Source organism: Ictalurus punctatus, chromosome 21 (assembly GCF_001660625.3).
Source record: "Ictalurus punctatus breed USDA103 chromosome 21, Coco_2.0, whole genome shotgun sequence".
Taxonomy (NCBI): domain Eukaryota; kingdom Metazoa; phylum Chordata; class Actinopteri; order Siluriformes; family Ictaluridae; genus Ictalurus; species Ictalurus punctatus.
The window spans coordinates 11,711,408-11,727,951 of NC_030436.2; the positions used below are offsets into that span (position 1 = coordinate 11,711,408).

Sequence of the window (16,544 nt, forward strand, 5' to 3'; positions counted from 1 at the left end):
AGTAGTCCAAAGTAGGTTGATTGGCATGTCCGTAGTGTCTGAGTGTGTATGTGGTTGTGCCCTGCGATGGATTAGTACCCTGTCCAGGGTGTACCCTGCCTTGTGCCCTATGCTCCCTGGGATAGGAGAAAGTGGTAGAAGATGGATGGATGGATTTATTTCTGTATGCAAGATTTATAGTATCTAATAACATGCTTAAAGGTTGATTTTTATCGTATATTATATAAATGTTTAGAAATATCCTGATATGATAGTTTTGTTTTTGTTTGAACTCATTTCAAAGCGAAATGTAAAAGGAACGCAATCTGGCAACCCTGATGTCAACGACTGGATGTTACAAAGCAACAGGACGGGTTGCCAGATTGAGTACATTTTAAAACACATGATCTGGAAAATAGAACCGTTTAGATCAACCTAAATATTATTAGGTTTCATCTGCATCGGAGTCTCCGGGAAAGTTTCCATCCATTGAATCGATATTAAAGATTAAACAGACTCAAGTCTGGCAACCTCTTTATATTTACTGTTAGCCGGAATATTCATGGTTGCCAGATCATTGTATAAATCCTTGGTGTGGATCTAAATTCAGTGCAGATATTTTCAGACTGACTCGAGATGGTGTGTGTTTGAAGAAATCTGACAATCTGGCATCCCTGCCATATCCAATCTGGCAACCCAGTGGGCAGCAGGAGCACAGAAGAGGTTGGAAACGCGTAGAGATTTTTTAATTCTCTCCTGCAGGTTGAGGAGGAACCGCGCGCAGCTCCGTGATGCTGAGTGTGTGTGTGATGTGTGTGTGATGTGTGTATGCATATGTGTATTAATGTTAGAGCGTGAGCGTGAGCGTGAGTGTGAGTGTGTGTGTGAGTGCGCGCCCACACATGAGATTTGAGCAGCAGCCCAGCAGATGATCACAGTTTCCATCATGCACGCAGTGAAGCTCAGAAGCTGAACCACTGCGCTCGGATCAGCGGCTCTTCTTCTCCTGCTCCTTCTTCACACTCGGCTCTTCTCTGGACTCCGGCTCTCCTGGTCTTTCTGGAGGAGTTTTCACACCTGAACAGGATCCTGTTTTTAATCCAAGTTTATTTCAGGTGTGAAAGTGGGGGAGAACCATGTTGCGCGTGCTTCAGGGACTGCTGCTCTTGTGGAGCTTTTCTCTCAGAAACCCTGTCTCTGCTGCCACGACTGTAGAGGGTGAGTAGGGTGCAGGGGTTTTTCTTCTTCTGAACTTCAGAACGCACACAGATCAGGACTATTAAGGTTTGGTTTGGGTTTTGGTGCGCAGTTTTGCCTCCAGAAGACTTTTTAAAAACCTTTTGCAGGTTTTCATGTTGTTGGCAGGCTGTGGTGATCTTCTGAACTTATGTGCTAGAACGCTCAGTCAGTTTGTAATGATCTCTCTCTCTCTCTCTCTCTCTCTCTCTCTCTCTCTCTCTCTCTCTCTCCCTCCTGGGATTGGAACATCTGGGATTGGGATTTTTAGACCATCTCAAAGTGCCTCTTGGAACCTTTTGGAACATGAATGGTTCCTAAATGAACCTTTTAGTTTATTAAAGAACCTTGATATTGTAATGGTATGTGATATTCACAATGTTCATGATATTTGGGTTTGAAAGTGGAAAAAATCTGTCACTGGTATGTGTGTGTGAGAGAGAGAGAGAGAGAGAGAGAGAGAGCGCGCAAGAGAGAGACACAGAGCTCCATAGCTTTCTTTTCTTTTTGTCCCGATTTTGGGTTTGGCTTGGCATGAAGGTTCTTCTACTAAAATAACCAGACTTTAAAAAGTTCCTAAATGGAACCTTTTGCAGGTTTGCATGGTGTTGGAAGTCTTTAGTGACCTTCTAAACTTGCGTGTTAGAACGCTGAGACTCAGTTCTCTTAGAATAAAAAGGTTCCTGGGAGATCTTTGAGAAGATCTTGGGAATGGTTCACCAGCAGAACCTGAAAGTTGCCTCCTGGAAACTTGTGAATCATGAATGGTTCCTAAAACGAACCCCAAAATTCTAAATGTGTCATATACCAAAGCAACCAGACTTTGAAATGATTCTCTGGAAGTTTAGATGTTTGAGAAGATCCTCAGATAGGTTTGCTAGCAGAAACTCTTAAACGTGCCTCCAAGAACCTTTTGAAACGTGAATGGCTCCTACACAAGCAATTGTCCTGATATTTACGAGTGAAAAGGGAAAGTGTTTATTTTGGGCTTTGCTTGGTGTAGGTTCTTCTACCGAAACATCTAGAGTTTGAAATGTTCCTCTGGAAGTGTGTGTTGATCTTCTCATCTACTCTGCCATTGCTAATTGTCGTGCTATTGCTAATTGGTGGCTACCAGCTACAGAGGCAGCATTTTAAATAAAAATATACGTTTTCTTACTAAACTATTTAGCAAAAACCTCATATGGTGATTGAAGTATTATGGTACAATATTTTTTTTATGAAATAATGTTGTTGTGTTAAAATAGTTTACAAAACAGATAACATTGGAAATAAATCGATAAGAATGTAATGAAAGATTATTAAGCGTGGTGTGTCGAATGGTTCTGTATTTCATTTTGTAAAGAATTTTCATTTTCCTTGCTCTTAAAGGAGCAGTTTGTAAGTTTTAGCATTAATAGCGCCCTCTGTTGGCTGTGAAGTGAATGGCAGTAAACACATTAACAACACTCCTCCTTCCCTCTGTCTTGTGAGCTGTCTAATAAGGAAACTGGGTGGGGCTGAGCTCTCTGTTCTGGGTGGAGGCGGAGTTCATGTCGGGGCCAGAAACCTGAAATGAAAATAGCGCGTCAGAGTTCTTAAATGACCTGAAAATCACACAGTCACATTCTTTTAATTCTTTCTGTGATAAATCCGATTTAAATATAATCTAATGATTTGCTCAAAACTCAGCATGGTGATTATATGTCGCGAGCTCAGGCTCACGGAGCTGAATTAGCTCTCGCAGGCTGTCTACTGAAGGATATTTTTGATCCGGTTGATTATTTACAGCGAGTCCGTTCTCCTGAGAGACCACGCTTTTTCACCGCTAATTTCTCAGCGAATTATTCTGCTGCTAGCACGCTGAAATATTGTCGTCATGGCGTTCCGTCCGTCTTGGGCTGCGCTGGTGGAAAAGCTCCTCCTCGTCTTCTTTACGTTTCCGCTCTCTACAAGCACTCTGCTCGGAGAGTCAGATTTGTGCGTGAAAGCGAGCGGTGTGTCATGTGGTCATTCTGAACAGACGTCTGACTCAACCAGTCTCTGTGCTAACGCTGCGCTAACACTCCAGCATTGCTATTCCGAACAGACGTGCGAAGTTTACAGAGCAGCATGAAGAGTCACACTGTGACTGTCTCACTGTGACACTCTCATGCACCTCAGAGCTTGTCTTCTCACACACACACACACACAGACACAGACATGGACAGACAAACAGGTAGACAGGCTGACAGACAAACGTCTAGACAAGAAAACAGACGAATGGACAGACAGCTAGACATATTTACATAGACAGACAGAAAGGTAGACAGTTGAGCCACTGCTAGACATACAGATACAAAAGTAGGCAGACAGGTGGGCGGACAGATAGATAAATAGATTAAATATAGATACAGGAGCAGACAGACAGACAGATGTGTACAGGCAGGCAGGCCAGCAGACAGACAGACAGATGTGTACAGGCAGGCAGACAGACAAACAAATGAGTCATATAGACAAGGAAGTAGACAGACGTATAGAAGTGCACAGACAGACAGACAGAGCCAGAAGTAGACAGACAGGCAGGTATACACAGACAGAGAGATGGACAGCTAAATAGCAGAGACGTACACAGGAGATATAGGAGACTACATAGAGTTCGACAGACAGTTGTATCTGGCCGACAGACAGATGGCTAGACAGATTTAGAGAGGTACAGACAGATAGATAGAAACTGTAGTAGTATGGAGACACAGCTAAACAGATTTGCAGACATAAAGACAGACACATAGATAAATACATAGACGCAGACAGACAGACACATAGATAAATACATAGACGCAGACAGACACATCAATTTAATGACACAAACACCGTTTGTCAGACAGACAGACAGACAGACAGATATATAGACCGATAAACGCGTGACAGTGGAGCGAGTAAAAGGGAGTGACTGGTGGTGATGTTAACCGATCGAAACTCTGCATTAAAGTTAAGAATGTAAAGGAAGTTTAATTGTTTGTGTATTGTTGGAGAGAGCGCTGGACCGGTCACTGCATCGGCTCACGGCGGACGCAGACACAGACTCAGACTCGACTCTGCAGGAATTACGGAATGTTTTGCAGAGAAATGAAAACCTGTCGCACCACAACCATTATTTCACTTGCACAAATGCTCCCAAATATATTTTGAGGTCACACAGATTACATTTCAGGAGCATATTCGACCAAAATGGTTGCAATTTCGAGCCTCGCACATGCACACACACACACACACACACAGAAGGTCTCAGACTATTTCAAGGCACTAAAACTCCAGACATAGGCTGAATATCCATCCATCCATCCATCTTCTATACCGCTTATCCTTCTTCAGGGTCACGGGGAACCTGGAGCGTATCCCAGGAAGCATGGGGCACAAGGCGGGGTACACCCTGGACAGGGTGCCAGTCTAGACTGAATATATGAAAATGTAAATACATTAACAGAATGTATCTGGAGATAAAGACAGACAGACAGACAGACAGACTAAACGTCCTGTTAAAGGTGCAGTAGAACAAGACTAGGATGTTGATTCCAGGAGAAACTCCTCTGCTGTTCAGAACACAGTTACTGTGACGTCACACACGTGTTAATTACACCGAGGGAACGTGTGGAATAAACATGTGGAATAAAGGCATCGAGTGTCGAGTGTTTTAAACGCTTCTGAGATGAATTATCCCGAGTCCTCCCTGCTGTTTCGCCTGTTAGGAAAAGGAGTGTGCTCCGCGGTGTCACGTTCACACTCCATGTTTATTCATTACACACTTTTCCCTGCTGTTTTTACATTTATCCAGTTATTCATTTAGCAGACGTTTTTATCCAAAGCGACTTACACAAGCAGCGTGTTTTATCTCCTCGTCAGTTGTACATTTCCTGAAAACAAAACCGGACACCGTGGAGCTGTTTAGCGTCTGCTCCGGCCCCGGGCTGCGTGAAGACGGACTTCTCCACATGTGAAGGATTAGAGGGAAAAACAAAGCGAGGACAGAAAGTCTGAGCAGCTTCACATGCTCCGTTTGGAAAATAAAACCAAAAGAACACATCTGTGAGCTGTGTAGGGATGTGCTGATAATCAGATACACCATACATCACGTCCGCTGTGCGAGTCCCTCTGAACGAGCCGTTGCTATAGAAACGATAGCGTAGTAGAACGAGAGCATTGATAATCAATAAACCTGCGATGTGCAGCTGCGCTACTGTTAGAGCTGCGGTTCTAGAAAACTAATCAACACCTTCTGACCAATCACAATCCAGAACTCAGCAGCAGAGTGTGTAAATTTTCATCACTGTAAGTTTGAGTGACTTTAGAAACAGCTGTAGTGGGCGTGTCCTCCTTCTGAAGTGTAGTTTATCACTTTAGTAGAGTCAGAGGATGTATACAGGCTACAGATCCCGACTCCAGAGATTGCATTTTTTCCTTCCACGGAGACGTGTGTGTGTGTGTGTGTGTGTGTGTGTGTGTGTGTGTGTGTGTGGCTATTTTCACATGCTCATGTCATCACCATGGACCAGAAGATGGATCTTCCGGCTAATAGACTCTGGAAAAGGTCATCCACTTAATCCGAGGACTTTCACCCTATAAAGAGTTTAGCGCCCCGTCTGATTGAGGTGCTCCATCACATCAGACACGTCCGACGTCTGAGAGCGTTAATCTACACACACGCTTGTATAATGAAGTATTTATTATTGTAAAGGATGCATAAATGCCATATGAACAATTTGTCTATTTTTCAACCATTCACCCTTGAAAAGTTTTTACAGCATGTTGTGGCTCTTTGTTATCGTACCTCGGCTCGAGGTAACGTCATGGAAACGTCAAATCGGTTAGCGCTTCTTGAACTGCATGCGACCTGCAAGAAATGGACTGTAGCTAGTTTTCAACTTTATACACACACACACGCGCGCACACACACACACACACACACACAGTTTATTGTTTCCCGACCATTTGATGTATAGTACCGTGTTCCCCTGATGTATAGTACCGTGTTCCCCTGATGTTTAGTACCGTGCTCCCCTGATGTTTAGTACCGTGCTCCCCTGATGTTTAGTACCGTGCTCCCCTGATGTTTAGTACCGTGCTCCCCTGATGTTTAGTACCGTGCTCCCCTGATGTTTAGTACCGTGCTCCCCTGATGTTTAGTACCGTGCTCCCCTGATGTTTAGTACCGTGTTCCCCTGATGTTTAGTACCGTGCTCCCCTGATGTTTAGTACCGTGCTCCCCTGATGTTTAGTACCGTGCTCCCCTGATGTGTAGTACCGTGCTCCCCTGATGTGTAGTACCGTGCTCCCCCGATGTTTAGTACCGTGCTCCCCCGATGTTTAGTACCGTGCTCCCCTGATGTATAGTACCGTGTTCCCCTGATGTTTAGTACCGTGCTCCCCTGATGTGTAGTACCGTGCTCCCCTGATGTGTAGTACCGTGCTCCCCTGATGTTTAGTACCGTGCTCCCCTGATGTTTAGTACCGTGCTCCCCTGATGTTTAGTACCGTGTTCCCCTGATGTTTAGTACCGTGTTCCCCTGATGTTTAGTACCGTGTTCCCCTGATGTTTAGTACCGTGTTCCCCTGATGTTTAGTACCGTGTTCCCCTGATGTATAGTACCGTGCTCCCCTGATGTATAGTACCGTGTTCCCCTGATGTTTAGTACCGTGTTCCCCTGATGTTTAGTACCGTGTTGCCCTGATGTTTAGTACCGTGTTCCATTCATTTTTAGAACCATGTTACCAGGTTGTTTAGTTCAGTGTTTCTCTCTCGTTTAATACTAGATCCTCTGGTTATACTGTACAGAGTTCAGCACACGTTTGTATAATATATTGCCCCCAGGTCATTTAGTACCCCGATGATTAATACGGTGTTCCATAGGTGTTTAGTACCATGTTACCAGGTCATTAATTCCTGTAGGCCCATTTAATCCCAGATCCTCAGCTCTCCCATGTTTCCCAGTTGTTTAATCTGTTCCTTACTTATTTGTTGCTCCAGAAATCTCCAGAAATGAGTATAAAGTGCCCATCTTCTTAATCCGTTAGGATTTTTAAAGTTTTGGACAAATGGAGAGGACTACATGTCTTCCTCATGTCAGGTTTATTACAGCGAAAATCCTTCTAAAGTCCTCTCCGTCTCCAGCTACGCTAAAAGTAAAGATGAGGCACACAGCGGGAGAAAGAGGGAGGGGGGGGGAGAACTCCCCCACCGCCCCCATGCCCGCCCCTCCTCCAGGTCTCCTGCTACATATACTTCCTAGATTAATGACTTTTCTCAATCCAGATGTTTCACAGCAGGCCAAGCGAGAGGGAATGCGGGAGTCTCACTCTTTTTTTTTTTTCCCCCCTCTTTTAGGCCATCTTCCTTTCCTGTGCTCGTCTCTGATCTCCTTTGCCAAAGTTTAAAGTTTATCCTGTTTCACTTTGATCTTTTCGTGTCTATATCGTGTTTCCCATCCACCTGCGTTTAGCAAAACCTCACTGAGATCACCAGCTCACCCAAAACTCACTTTGAAGACCATAAATGTTTTGGTTTTTTTACTATAATGAAATAAATGATCACTTCATGTAAACATTCCTTTGTCCTCCATGTTTATTCATTTACTTCTTAATAATAAATTGGTTGGGGAAGTGATTTTACACACAAAAATGCCCTTTTCCTGGTAAAATGGTGTTGCCTGGGCTGGGCCTGCATTTGCATATTAGAACCTGATTGGCTCTTTTATATTTGATGACGCAATAACATTTTTGGTTATTCGTCAATCAAAAGACAAATAAATGTGTGTGTATATATAGCTATTACCATTTCCCTCAGTAATACAGGCCACGCCCACAAAAGACAAACTGCCAGCGACTTATCAGCTTCTAGTGTAAATGTGAAATAGTGCGATAGAACTTTAGCAAAAAAATATTAAACATAATGTTACAGATCATTGCAAAGGAACTTATTGTAGTTTTAGCTCTAAAATATTACTTCTTATAAATGTGGGTGTGGCATCTTTATGGAACATGTGCTCAGCCAATCACAAACTAGGTCATGTGATCTACAAAACTGAACAATAATAGCATTGCTCAGTCTAAATCAGAATTTCGGTTCAGTAACTTTGCATACATTTTTCTGGTGATTTGTATATAAACCAGTTAGGTTACATTTAAGCCACTCCCCTTTTGATGCCTGTCACTCAGGGAGTACTGTACTGGAAGGCGTTCTCATTTTCGGAATGTGTGAAAAGGGAAATGAAAGAATGAGAAGGATATCAGTGAATGCTGGAATTTGTGGAGGAAAGACAAAACACTTCGGCTTCTGATTAGCTGCACACACACACACACACACACACACACACACACACACACACACACACACACACACACACACACACACGGTGTGTTTTGGCGTTAAGTGTGTTACTGCGTACGTTTCAGTGGCTCCACAGTCACAGATTTTCCGTCAGGCTCCGCCCGTCTGTTTGCTCTGCATAATTCTCTATAAAAATGTTCACATGTGGGATTACTTCTCCGATATTTAGTGGGTTCTGATTTACAATGATGAATATATTACCTACATATTGTTGTTGTTGTTGTTGTTGTTGTTATTTGACTTGTATGACTGTTTGTTTATTTGTGTAATGGCCTGAGTTTCTTTGATATATAAGCTACAATGGCGCAAGATTGTCAAATTTTTAATATTGTGCCAAATCACTCGTTTTGTTCAGATTTCTTTATGAATTCTAATAAGAACCCTTTTATTCAGGACATGACCTTCTTCTTCATCTTATTATTATTATTATTATTATTATTATTATTATTATTATTATTATTATTATTATTATTAAACCTGTCTTTTCATCTCGTCTCTTTTATACACGCGGACGGATCCTTAACGTTTACTGGAATATTCTTCCTCTTTTTATTCTACAATCCTGTAGACTTATGTTCTGGTTAACCTCATGTCCTCGTCATATTCCTGCAGCTAACGCCCGTTTATTTCCCAGAAGTTGATGAAATGCTGAGCTCATGGTGTGTTTGATGCTCAGTACAGAAAATTTCATCTGTCTGTTCCCTGGTTTCAGTTCCTTCCCTTCTTAAAATAACGAGACTTTGGGGAAATAAATTTATGAGAAATTAGTATTAAAAACAAAAAGAGAAAATTTGCTGGGTAAGACTTGCGAAATCTAAATATTCATGCAAACACAGATAATAATAATAATAATAATAATAATAATAATAATAATAATAATAATAATAACTGTAACTTCTTTGAAACTCCAAGCAGACGAATTCTTAAATTAATAATTACTATTCATAAAAAATTAGCCTTGTTTATTTATTTTTTGTTGTGCTTTTTTTTTTGCATCTTTAAAATGTAATGTAATGTTTCATGAAAAAGCAGTGGTGCTTAAAAGTTTGTGAACCCTTTAGAATTTTCTATATTTCTATATAAATATGACCTAAAACAACATCAGATTTTCAGAAGCACCAGTGTATCTTCAATATGAAAAAATATATATTAATACCGGATACATTAATATTAAATAGCAGCACGGTTAATTGTGTGCAAATTAACATCTACACAGGCATGAAAAATAAAAATGCATATCAGTTACATTTCTAACCGTTTCTTTTTAATTGTCTAAAAATTGTGCACAGATAAAATCCAGCAATATAAATCTTACCCACTGTGAGGGAAAAACCCCACAACCGACAGTTTGTCTATTCATTTTAGTTATGCTCTTTTTCTAGATTTGATGTATCTCGAAATAATATTGTTTTATTTGTTTTATAGGAAAAACAGAATAATGGGGGAAAATGTAGAAAACTTACATAGATAAATAAATAAATATTCAAAAATAAAATATATTTTATATTTTAGATAGACTTTTTAAAAAAAAAAAAAAACAAACATTTTTTTAGTCCTTTGTTTCTGTGTTCTGAAAATTTTCCTGGATGTATATGTTTTGGGTAATGTAGCTATGTTCAAGACTTAAGAAGGTTTTGTCCCTGTAAACAGAAAGCATAAACTAAACCGACCACCAAATGACATCCATATGATTTATTTATTTATTTATTTATTTATTTATTGAACAAATTCTTGGAACGTGAATCAAAGCTCAACAACAACAACAACAACAACAACACAAACATATCGGAGCTGTTTGTTTAAGGCTAGTAACTGACTGAGTCTGATGAGAATCGGGATTTAATGACTTCCAGGTTAAAGGAGAATAGAAACAAAAGGCCACGTCACCACGTTCTGTTTTTACTCCTGGATTATTACATACCGCAGAAAATCTGGAACGCAGCCTGCTGGTGCACTCACACACCGGTGCAGGTTCCACACTCCACTGCTGGTGCACTCACACACCGGTGCAGGTTCCACACTGCACTGCTGGTGCACTCGCACACCGGTGCAGGTTCCACACTGCACTGCTGGTGCACTCGCACACCGGTGCAGGTTCCACACTCCACTGCTGGTGGACTCGCACACCGGTGCAGGTTCCACACTGCACTGCTGGTGCACTCGCACACCGGTGCAGGTTCCACACTCCACTGCTGGTGCACTCACACACCGGTGCAGGTTCCACACTCCACTGCTGGTGCACTCACACACCGGTGCAGGTTCCACACTCCACTGCTGGTGCACTCACACACCGGTGCAGGTTCCACACTCCACTGCTGGTGCACTCACACACCGGTGCAGGTTCCACACTCCACTGCTGGTGCACTCACACACCGGTGCAGGTTCCACACTGCACTGCTGGTGCACTCGCACACCGGTGCAGGTTCCACACTGCACTGCTGGTGCACTCGCACACCGGTGCAGGTTCCACACTCCACTGCTGGTGGACTCGCACACCGGTGCAGGTTCCACACTGCACTGCTGGTGCACTCGCACACCGGTGCAGGTTCCACACTCCACTGCTGGTGCACTCACACACCGGTGCAGGTTCCACACTCCACTGCTGGTGCACTCACACACCGGTGCAGGTTCCACACTCCACTGCTGGTGCACTCACACACCGGTGCAGGTTCCACACTCCACTGCTGGTGCACTCACACACCGGTGCAGGTTCCACACTCCACTGCTGGTGCACTCACACACCGGTGCAGGTTCCACACTCCACTGCTGGTGCACTCACACACCGGTGCAGGTTCCACACTCCACTGCTGGTGCACTCACACACCGGTGCAGGTTCCACACGCCACTGCTGGTGCACTCACACACCGGTGCAGGTTCCACACTCCACTGCTGGTGCACTCACACACCGGTGCAGGTTCCACACTCCACTGCTGGCGGATTTAGTCAAATGGCGGACAATTAAAAGTCCATTCTGACATAAGTAGCTTAACCTCTGAATCATCATTCATCTTCCAGGGGGTGTGTGTTTTTATTTACATATTTATTTATTTCCTCGTTTATTGATACAGCGTGCTGTTGTTATTATTCTGCAGTTGTCGTGCAGATACATGGCAGTATTTTTGGCAGTGTCTGTTTGTTTATCGTCCCGTTTCTGGCAGCAGGATGCAAGAACTGAAATGAGGTTCGTTCGTAATTAAACGCAGGTTATAATTTCCGGAGTTGAGATGAAACTGATAGAAGATCAGCAGCAGCGTGTCTTCGTTAATGATGACATTAAAGTGTGATGGCTTTCATCGTGGGGAAACTATTAAAGTACAAACTCACTGTTCGGGTGAGTTCTGGATTGTGATTGGTCAGAAAGTGGTGATTAGTTCTCTATAACAGCAGCTCGTACAGTAGCGCGGGTTTATATTAATGCACTCGCTCTGATACGTTATCATTTCTATAGCAACAGCTCGTTCACTGGGACGTATACAGCGGACGCTCCACTGATCATTTGTAAAAATCCTTGATATGGTGACGTTTTCTCCAGGGTAAGGAAGGAGATGTTAATTTTAACAGTTATGGAAGGAGCCTCCAGTGTCACTGCTTTGGAACAGTCCGAGGCAAAGCTGTAGCTTTAAGTTTGCCGTTTCTCAGTAACACCACAAGCTGCAATTGTTTAGTTGTCTTATTAACTCGAGAGAATAAAGAGAGGGAGGGAATAAAGAGAGGGAGGGAGGGAATAAAGAGAGGGAGGGAATAAAGAGAGAGAGGGAGGGAATAAAGAGAGGGAGGGAGGGAATAAAGAGAGGGAGGGAATAAAGAGAGAGAGGGAGGGAATAAAGAGAGAGAGGGAGGGAATAAAGAGAGGGAGGGAGGGAATAAAGAGAGGGAGGGAATAAAGAGAGAGAGGGAGGGAATAAAGAGAGAGAGGGATGGAATAAAGAGAGAGAGGGATGGAATAAAGAGAGGGAGGGAGGGAATAAAGAGAGGGAGGGAATAAAGAGAGGGAGGGAATAAAGAGAGGGAGGGAATAAAGAGAAGGAGGGAATAAAGAGAGGGAGGGAATAAAGAGAGAGAGGGAATAAAGAGAAGGAGGGAATAAAGAGAGGGAGGGAATAAAGAGAGAGAGGGAATAAAGAGAAGGAGGGAATAAAGAGAGGGAGGGAATAAAGAGAGAGAGGGAATAAAGAGAGAGAGGGAATAAAGAGAGAGAGGGAATAAAGAGAGAGAGGGAATAAAGAGAGGGAGGGAATAAAGAGAGGGAGGGAATAAAGAGAGAGAGGGAATAAAGAGAGAGAGGGAATAAAGAGAGAGAGGGAATAAAGAGAGAGAGGGAATAAAGAGAGAGAGGGAGGGAATAAAGAGAGGGAGGGAGAGAATAAAGAGAGGGAATAAAGAGAGGGAGGGAATAAAGAGAGAGAGGGAGGGAATAAAGAGAGAGAGGGAGGGAATAAAGAGAGGGAGGGAATAAAGAGAGGGAGGGAATAAAGAGAGGGAGGGAATAGAGCGAGAGATAATAGAGAGAGGGAATAAAGAGAGGGCAGGTGAGGGAACGAGTGTTTATAGCTGCTATAATGTAAGTGAGAACAGGAACTAAGTTGTTAAATGTAACTAAACCGATAAAAGGTGTGTGTGATTGTTTAATAAATCTAAATTGTACTCATGGACACTTGGGGACATGCTGTTACATAAATATTTGTTACATGTATCTTGTTTTTTATTTGACGGACACTTTATCGTGTGTCGTTGATTAGTCTCCTTGGTTTTCAGACGTCACATGATGTTGTTTGTCGCCTACAGACCAGATTAAATAAAATAAATATGATGATGTTCAGATCCAGCGTGGTGGCCTCGGCCCTCAGTGCATCCCTCCGTCTCTACTTCCCCCACGTTCTCTCGTTCATCTTTGAACTCGTGCTAATACATGTTTCATTTTTGTGTTGACTCTGAAGCGCATGTTGAAAACACTGACGCTGTTTTGTTCCTCTCGTCTCGTTATCTCCCGTCGCGAGGACGGAGAATCTCCCTCGTTTCCCGTTAAAAGCTCAGCAGTGAATCATTTCACCAAGTCGCTGCTCTGACTTCCTCTCATCCTGTTTTTTTAACTTTTCTGTCCTGGCTGTTAGATTTTTACAGCTTTTAGCTCCAGCCCTGTTTTAAGAGCCAGCTGAGGAATGAGGTGGATTTTTTATTTTCCCCCCTCTCTTTGTTTCATCTTTCCTCTGTGGTACAGAAGCGAGCCGTCATGTTTGGCTATCTGACAGAGGAACAGCAGAAATGATGATTTAATTAAACCGGAGCAGTTTTTTTACGTCCACATTTGCACGCACATAAACAGATTCTCCAGCTGAGGATTCAGGAATGTATTCAGAAACACATTCAGTTCTGTTCTTCATTTATCACTCGTTCTTTTTGTTGTTGTTGTTTCTGTTCTTCTCATATGATATAAAGTTAATATAGGATTTGAATCAGTTTTTTAATCAGCCAATGAATCAATAACATACAAACAGGCCACGCCTTTTTCACTAACAGTCATAGGCACAAACGCCACACTTCTGTCATTAGGACTGACTGAAACACAGGCCACACCCCTTTACTCAGTTTGACAGATTTAAAGGCAACGCCTCCTTTACTGGGACTGACGGCCACACAGGCCACGCCTCCTTCACTGGGACTGACGGGCACACAGGCCACGCCTCCTTCACTGGGACTGATGGGCACACAGGCCACGCCTCCTTCACTGGGACTGACGGGCACACAGGCCACGCCTCCTTCACTGGGACTGACGGGCACACAGGCCACGCCTCCTTCACTGGGACTGACGGGCACACAGGCCACGCCTCCTTCACTGGGACTGACGGGCACACAGGCCACGCCTCCTTCACTGGGACTGACGGGCACACAGGCCACGCCTCCTTCACTCAGACTGGCTGTAGCTCAATCATCCAGTTTTTGACAGGATAAGTTTTTTTTCTGTGAGGCTGAAAGTTTCACTCACTCGGGGAAAAGAACATTCTGGACATTTCTGACGAGGTTGTGGCTTGTATTGTTTTTTTTTTTGTTTTTTTTTCCAGAGCTGAGACACTCAGCTTGCTTCAGTTCCTTGTTTCTCAGAATAGAATGGACAGACATCAGAGAAATAAAAAAAAAAAAAGGCAAAAATAAATCTTTAGAAATGTATGATTTAAAAAAATCTTTAAAAAAAAACGTATTATTCTAAAAATATTATTCAAATGACGTTCACTAACCAAGTTGGTTTAATTTAAAAAATGAAGGACATTAGTCCTAATGAAGGACAGTGAGGACATTAGTGACGCAGTAAGCTATATGGGTTAACCATTTCAAATATCCGGCTAGCTAGCACACCTGAGTTCTGACCTGTTGCACTTACAGTGCTAAGCTAAAGTAATTGTCTGAAAATGTCCAGACCAGATTCTTGTGTTACTTCGGGTAAATGTTTTAGCTCCTAGTTTAATTAATGTTAAATATAAAATGTAAATTTATTGGGAATTTTACGTTGGAATTCTGTTTAGGAATCAAATGATACTGCAGTGTTCAGCATGGGGTTTTGTCCTGGTGGAAAAATATTTGTTAAAATGTGTATATTTATATTCAATATAGTGATGTTTTGGGAAGAGATGTGATGAAAGGTTAGTTCGGTGTGTATCGATGTGTGTGTGTGTGTGTGTGTGCATCTGTGTGTGTGTGTGTGTGTGTGTGTGAGTGTGTGTGTATGTATATGTGTGTGTGTATCGGTATGTGTATATCGGGGTGTGTGTGTGTGTGTGTGTGTGTGTGTGTGTGTGTGTGTGTGTATCAGTGTGTAACGTTAACCTCCACAGGTTTGTCGTATCGGTGTGTGTGTGTGAATCGGAGTGTGTGTGTGTGTATCGGTGTGTAACTTTAACCTGCACAGGTTTATCGTCTCGGTGTGTGTACTGGTGTGTATCGGGGTGTGTGTGTGTGTGTGTGTGTGTGTGTGTGTGTCAGTGTGTAACTTTATCCTCCACAGGTTTGTCCTATCGGTTTGTGTATTGGTGTGTATCAGGGTGTGTGTGTGTGTGTGTGTGTGTGTGTGTGTGTATCGGTGTGTGTGTGTATCAGTGTGTAACTTTAACCTGCGCAGGTTTGTCGTATCGGTGTGTGTGTGTGTGTATCAGTGTGTGAGTGTGTGTGTGTGTGTGTGTGTGTGTGTGTGTGTATAGGTGTGTATGTATCGGTGTGTAACTTTTAACCTGCGCAGGTTTGTCGTATCGGTGTGTGTGTGTGTGTGAGTGTGTGTGTGTGTGTGTGTGTATAGGTGTGTATAGGTGTGTATGTATCGGTGTGTAACTTTTAACCTGCGCAGGTTTGTCGTATCGGTGTGTGTGTGTGTGTATAGGTGTGTATGTATCGGTGTGTAACTTTTAACCTGCGCAGGTTTGTCGTATCGGTGTGTGTGTGTGTGTATAGGTGTGTATGTATCGGTGTGTAACTTTTAACCTGCGCAGGTTTGTCGTATCGGTGTGTGTGTGTGTGTATAGGTGTGTATGTATCGGTGTGTAACTTTTAACCTGCGCAGGTTTGTCGTATCCGCGATGAGCACGTCCCTCCATCACGTGTAAGTGTACAGTAACGTGATCGTTTATGTTCTCGCCGTGTGCTTACTTTTCCAGGATGATAAACGTCGTACGCATGTAGACCTTCGCACCTCGTGTAGACTAAACTCTCTATGTTTTGCCAAAGCGCTCGGAGTCGAGAGAGGGGAAAAACACCAGAGAGGCCATTTGCAGTGGGATATTGTAGAGCTGTGTTGGATAGAATCGCGAATTAAGATGCAATTAGAACGTGTTTATGGTCGTTCGGAGAGCTTAACAGACGAATAACGTGTTTAATTACATTTAATAAAAAATGTTTCATTGAACTTGGGTCTTTCGTCTAAGAAGTGAAAAGCGCGGAGTTTGTGAGGAACGAGAGTATATACTGTGCAGTGTAACGTTTGTTCGCTCGTATGATCGACGTC

The 16,544-nt window shown here is 43.0% G+C and overlaps 1 protein-coding gene across 3 annotated transcripts in view; it reads left to right on the top strand.

Moving 5' to 3' along the window:
• Window positions 1–681: 681 nt before the first annotated feature.
• Window positions 682–16,544, top strand: part of lrp1aa (low density lipoprotein receptor-related protein 1Aa) — a 113,440-nt gene continuing 97,577 nt past the window's right edge. For all 3 annotated transcript variants that reach the window (XM_053674059.1, XM_053674060.1, XM_053674061.1), the window contains exon 1: window positions 682–1,197. In XM_053674059.1, coding sequence (XP_053530034.1) covers window positions 1,116–1,197 — 82 coding nt within the window. In that variant the 5' untranslated portion in view covers window positions 682–1,115. The remainder of the gene's footprint in view (window positions 1,198–16,544) is intronic.